Source organism: Varanus komodoensis, unplaced genomic scaffold, assembly GCF_004798865.1.
Source record: "Varanus komodoensis strain SLA01 unplaced genomic scaffold, ASM479886v1 scaffold10, whole genome shotgun sequence".
NCBI lineage: Eukaryota > Metazoa > Chordata > Lepidosauria > Squamata > Varanidae > Varanus > Varanus komodoensis.
In genome coordinates, this window is record NW_025335269.1 from 22,095,316 (window position 1) to 22,101,149 (window position 5,834).

Genomic DNA, 5,834 nt, shown 5'->3' on the forward strand with positions numbered 1-5,834 from the left:
TAATCACCAACACCTTGAATTGGGCCCGGACTTCAATGGGAAGCCAGTGAAGCTGACGGAGGACTGCAGTCATGTGAACATAACGCCCAGTCCCCGTCAGCAGCCTGGCAGCTCTATTTTGAACCAATTGAAGTATCCGGACTGTCTTCAAGGGTAGCCCCACGTAGAGCGCGTTACAGAAGTCAAGGTGGGAAGTCACCAACGCATGTGTCACTGTCGCCAGACAGTCGTACTCCAGGTAGGGGTGCAGCTGATGAATCAGCCGAAGCTGAAGGAAAGCGCTCCTCGCCACTGCTGTCACCTGAGCTTCCAATGAAAGCTCTGGGTCGAGGAGCACTCCCAGGCTGCAGACCTTGTCCCTAAGAGGGAGTGCAACCCCATTCAGGACTAAGTTCAATTCACCCTCTCCGAAGCCTGATCCGCTAACCAACAGGACCTCCATCTTGTCTGGATTGAGCTTCAGTTTATTGGCCCTCATCCAGCCCATTACCTCGGCCAGGCCTAGATTGGTGGAAAATGAGAGGTAGAGCTGGGTATCATCAGCATACTGATGATTCCGCAGCCCACACCTCCTGATGACCTCTCCCAGTGGTTTCATGTAGATGTTAAACAGCAAAGGGGACAAAATGGACCCCTGCGGAACTCCATGGCATGGCTGCCATGGTGCAGAGCCATAGTCCCCCAGCACCACCTTCTGGAACCGGCCGTTGAGATAGGAGCGGAACCACTGTAAAGCAGTGCCTCCAACCCCCAATCCCGCTAGCCTATCCAGAAGGATACCATGGTCGATGGTATCGAAAGCCGCTGAGAGGTCCAGGAGAACCACGCACTCCCCCTGTCCTTCTCCCTGCACAGGTCATCGTACAGGGCGACCAAGGCAGATTCAGTACCGTACCCGGGTCTGAAGCCGGACTGAAATGGGTCCAGATAATCAGTTTCATCCAAGAGAGCTTGGAGTTGTCCTGCCACCACCCGCTCTAACACCTTGCCCAGAAACGGGAATTTATGTCGTTTACTGAATTGAGTCCAGCCATGTCAGGAAAAAGTAACCTTCATGTTTGCAAGATGGTGTTGAATGTAATGAATGCAACAGAAATGTGGGTGTTTGCTTTCCAACTCGGTAGAAACGTTTGAGCAACAGATGCATGTAAAGTAGCCCCATTTGTGTACTGGTGGCAAGGGAAAAATGAATGTTAAGAATGTCTCATCCTGCATTGTAGAATAATAAGTAAATGAACAATTTCCTATATGTGCAGAGGTGGGTGGAGGGAATAATCCAAATGGCTTTTAGTGTCTTTGCAGTCAATCTTTATTTTCTGTAGCCAACAGATGTTACCTGCCCCTCCCTCCATTTTTTAAAAGGGAAAATTAATGTCTCTTTTAGATAAAAATGGCAGTGAAGTACAGAGACTCTTGCGAGAATCAGGTAGAGCTATGAGACATAAATAAGTTTCAGATTACAACCCACTCCTCCATATGCTTCCATCACCACACTTTCGCAGTTTTGTGTTTCTGGGGTGTGTCAGCAGAGAATTCTGTGTTGTGGGGTGGAAATGGCCCTTTTTCTGGCCAGTGAAGTCTGGCTAGATGCTGGATTCTTACTGTATGACTCAGTCAGCCTCAATACCTGATGAAAGTGTTGTGAGCAAGATAGTGTTGCACTCTGCTTCACAGCAACCTTCTTGGACTGGCATGTGGCAGGCGAACAGTAATGGGCATATAAACATAGAGGAAATAGGGGACTAAATTTTGGATTTTGGACTATGCTAGACAGCATTTGTGCCTTGTGTACAAGGGAGCTATGTGTATTAGTGGTAATGTTTTGGTTCAAGAAAGCAGAGGCAACCCTGACAGGTTGTGTTTATTTAATCCCAACTCATCCAACAGCTCAGGGTGTGCAAAAGAGTGGAATAAGAGTAAATGTCTGCTATGAACAGGCAACACCCTCTTCTATTAGTAGAACCAGAAACCCTAATACTTTCCTTCCTGAGTCTATTTTCACTACCACTAAGAGGATTTCTCTCCACCCCTATGACTGGCCTTCAGGAAACCAGCCTTAAAACTTTCTGGTTCTCAGGTATGTACTTAAGGTGGTCTGGGGATTGGCTGTTAGACATATTAGACATATGATGAGTATCCTAAAGGAGGGGGGTCCACAATGTTTAAAATGACAAATTCTACATTTTTGTAATGTTCTTTTTTCTTATGCTTCCTCAAACCCACAAACTCTCTCATGCACACGTCTATGACCTCCTGCAAACTTCATAATCTCCTAGCTTCTTGAGCAAACTTCCTGAAGTCTGCATCCTAACAAAGCTTCCAAAATTTTGGCAAAAAGTGGCAAGCATGTGTGCACCCCCCACAGACAATTTAACTTCATTACTTTCCAAAACAGAAACTAAATACAAACATGGCAGCAGTTCTGCTCCTTCAAAATAACATATTCAGCTTAGAATGATAAATTGCCCCAGCAGATTATCTTTTGCTGCATTACATGTCTTGAATGCTCTCTCCAGGGATTCTTCCTTTCTTTTCTCAGCTGACTTCATCGACCTGTGCCTGAAACGATGTTCTACTTAAGATCATCTCTGTGCTAAAAGGTGCCCAGCAGGTAGTCTTGCCCCACAACAAGGTAAAAGAAAAAAACACTTCCAGGCAACCTGAACGTGAGGTTTTCTGCTCTCCCCCCTCCCCTTATTTTGTTTGTTTGGTTTCTATCTTGTCTTTTTCTTTTCTTTAAGAACTTAAAGTGGCTTCCATCACTTGACTTTCTGGTCTCAATCTTATCCCCACAACAACAACCCTGTGAGGTAGGTTGGACTGAGAGTCTGTGACTGGCCCAGAGTTACCCAGTGGACTCCATGGCTGAGTGGGGACTAGAACCCAGATTGCCCCAGACCCTCATTCTTAACCACTACACCACACAGGATCTCTATACTATATCACTTATATCTTATATAGGAGAAAGAATTTTGGTAGGTACATCTTATTATACAGGCTTGAGATACATTCTGAATTCCCCCTTCTGTAGCAAGAGGGCAGGGGGCAGAAGGTAGACAGAAACTCCTAGCAAGATTGCTGTGTGCTTTGAAGCAGAAGGGTAAAGATTTCTGACTCCCAGTGGCCTAACAATCTAACAACAAAGAAGAAAGGTATCTACTGCTGAAATGAAGCAGTGTGTGTATTTGTGTCCCCAAGTGAGAGAAAGAACACATGCAAGAATGGATTTTTGTCTGAAAAGCTGTGTTCAGTCCTGGTGGTCAGAAACAATTTCTGGTCTCAGGATCCATTAATTCCACGTGTATGTCTCTTGCTTTTGATTCTGGTTTGTGAATCTCAGAGTTGTACTGAAAAGCAGACTAGATCTCACAAGCCTAGTGTCTTCTCACTTGTTCTACAGCTATTAGGGGTACAGGAGCCCCTCTTTTTAGCCATCTGCTACTCATCATTCAAGAACAGTAAGGTCCTTTCTTGTAACAGCCTCAGCTAGAAGTTCAGTAACTGGAAATAGTCTCATACCGTCAGTCTCAATGAACAACTTTATTGGAGAGTTTGAGCTTCTTTTCAGCTCCTTTCCTTGTGGGAGTAGAATTCTATTCCCAGTACATTTCTGCTCTTCTCTCTGAATTTTGTCATTCTTACATGTCATTTCACTGATCTCTTGAGAAGCAGAACTATGTATTCAACTTTTGCAAAAGCATTTATGAAATGAGAAACTGAAAAATATGCCTATAATATATTCTATCATTTTGTTTGATTTTGGCTTGTTTTACATCCGGATTTCTCCCAATGTATAATGATCCTCATATTGAAATTACTACATTTGTCTTCCCTCACACCACAGCAAAATAATAGCACGCTCTGTTGTGTGCAGTGGCAGTAAGGAGGTTCACCTTGCATTGCAAAACAAATGTATGAGTCACCACGAGCCAAGGGATGTTCCATTTATTCCAGAATTAATAGTTTTAGCAGAATTTTCACATTGGCTTCACAAAAGAAAATGATTGCACTTGAGATTTGTTTGACACGAATTTAAATAGATTCTCGGAACCCTGAACATGCTTTTCATGAGAAAGCTCATCTACCACCTCAACAGCTGAACAGACTGAGTTGGATCCAAACTTAGTTATACTTAGAGTAGATCCATTCAAATCCACAAGACTGAAATCAGTTGTGACTAAAGGCACAATTCTATGCACGTTTCAAGAGAAAAAGTTCTTACTACCCCAGCATCCCTTCCACTTGAACTTTTTCATCAGAACATACATAGGATTGTACCCTAAGTTCACTGATTACAGTGCGTCTACTTTCAGTATGATTACATCTGGATCAAATCCATAGCCTGCAACCCCATTACTTTTAAAAAATACACTTCTTTGAAAATTGTTCAGATTAAGAAATAGAGTATGGTAGACTTGAAAGTATTTTTCTTCAGCAGTGGATTTCAACATGGACCAACACTTGTAGTGATGAGCAAAACACTTTTAATTTGTCTTCAGTGAGTGCTAAGAAACTATAGGAGAAAGAGAATATTTTTTCTTGAAAATTATGCATATGTTTATATAATATATATTGCATTGTATAGTTTTAGACACATTTACATCAAGTACATAGATTTTTTAAAAACAATGATTTGTAAATGGTGCAATTTTTGTACAGAAATGGGACTTGATTTTCATTTCCTTTAAGCCTAATTTGATGCTCTTTAAGAAGAGTACTCATATTCTTCAGCACTGCGGCGTCCAAAATCCATCCAGCCCAAGTAGTCTTGGCTTTCTTTCTTAGGGTCAGGGGGCTTTCCATTAGTACCTAAAAAGAAAGAAGCTTCATTCACAAAGCAATGACAATGGCAGAGAGTTTACATCAAGGAAGGGAAACCTGTGGCCCACTGCAGCTCCCATCAGCCCCAGCCAACAGGGTCAATGGTCAAAGGTTATGGGGGCTGTAGCCCAAAACATGTGAAGGAATATGGGTTTTATGCCTCTGATTTAAATGTTGTTTGATGTGAGTACACAGGCATGGTTCAAGAGCTGGGTAAATTGGAAGTTGTTTTCTAAAGATGAAGAAATAGATTCTAAATGCAGAGATGCTGTGCAAGAATCACTCAACACAAGTCAAAAGGTGTTTAGGAGTGACTAGCCTCCAGATGTCAATCTGTTCTGATCTATCCTTGTCAACTGGTGTTGTCAATACAGAGAGTTCACATGTCAGATACCAATTAGTGTCTGTAGTGAACACATTTCTTTTCAAGACAGAAGATTTGACCTAATTTCTTCAGTCTGGCAGCAGATAGTATCTGTATCTGGTAAAGAAAAACCTTAAAAAATGAAAGTGTCAATGGAAGGTATAAAGCTTGGGAGCTGCATCCAATAGCCTCCAAAGTGGTCCAAGCAGAATCGGGTTATTTCTTTAAAGAACTGAATGGGAATGTGAGTTGGATTGTGGGGTGGGGACTCAAGTCACTCGGCTGTTGTTGCTGCTATTACTTTTAAACAACTACAACATCAGCTTCACTGCTGTTGGCACAGTCTGTCAGTGCACTGAGCAGGGAATTCATTTTCTCAGTGTTGAGAAATTCCCAATATAACTTCCAATTCCTGTTCTACTTTACTAAGCTTCATGTTTTGCTCTCCTTTCCTTTTAAGTGATGATGGGGTGTTTTTCATTTGTAAGCTCATAGTATGGCAGATTTTGGGTCTTGCAGAAGCTTAGACTAATGAATATATTGTGGCATAAGCTGTTGTAGACTAGTACCTACAGAGGTGCAATCACAATAAATCTGTTGAAGTTTGATCCAGATTTAGTCATGCTCAGAGTAAATCCTTTGAAATTAA

The 5,834-nt window shown here is 42.3% G+C and overlaps 2 protein-coding genes across 3 annotated transcripts in view; one reads left to right on the top strand and one right to left on the bottom strand.

The window, feature by feature from the left end:
- The window catches only part of TRAK1 (trafficking kinesin protein 1), a 248,056-nt gene that overhangs the window by 137,300 nt on the left and 104,922 nt on the right, over positions 1-5,834 (top strand). The window contains exon 19 of one of the 2 annotated variants that reach the window (XR_006413448.1): positions 2,540-2,632. The gene's annotated coding sequence lies outside the window, so the exon portion shown is untranslated. Of the gene's footprint in view, positions 1-2,539; positions 2,679-5,834 lie in introns of those variants that run through there. The other variant, XR_006413447.1, reaches the window with a different exon arrangement.
- CCK (cholecystokinin) overlaps positions 3,003-5,834 on the bottom strand; it is a 7,784-nt gene continuing 4,952 nt past the window's right edge. The window contains exon 2 of the mRNA XM_044416948.1: positions 3,003-4,809. Within this exon, the coding sequence (XP_044272883.1) occupies positions 4,706-4,809 (104 nt within the window). The 3' untranslated portion in view covers positions 3,003-4,705. The remainder of the gene's footprint in view (positions 4,810-5,834) is intronic.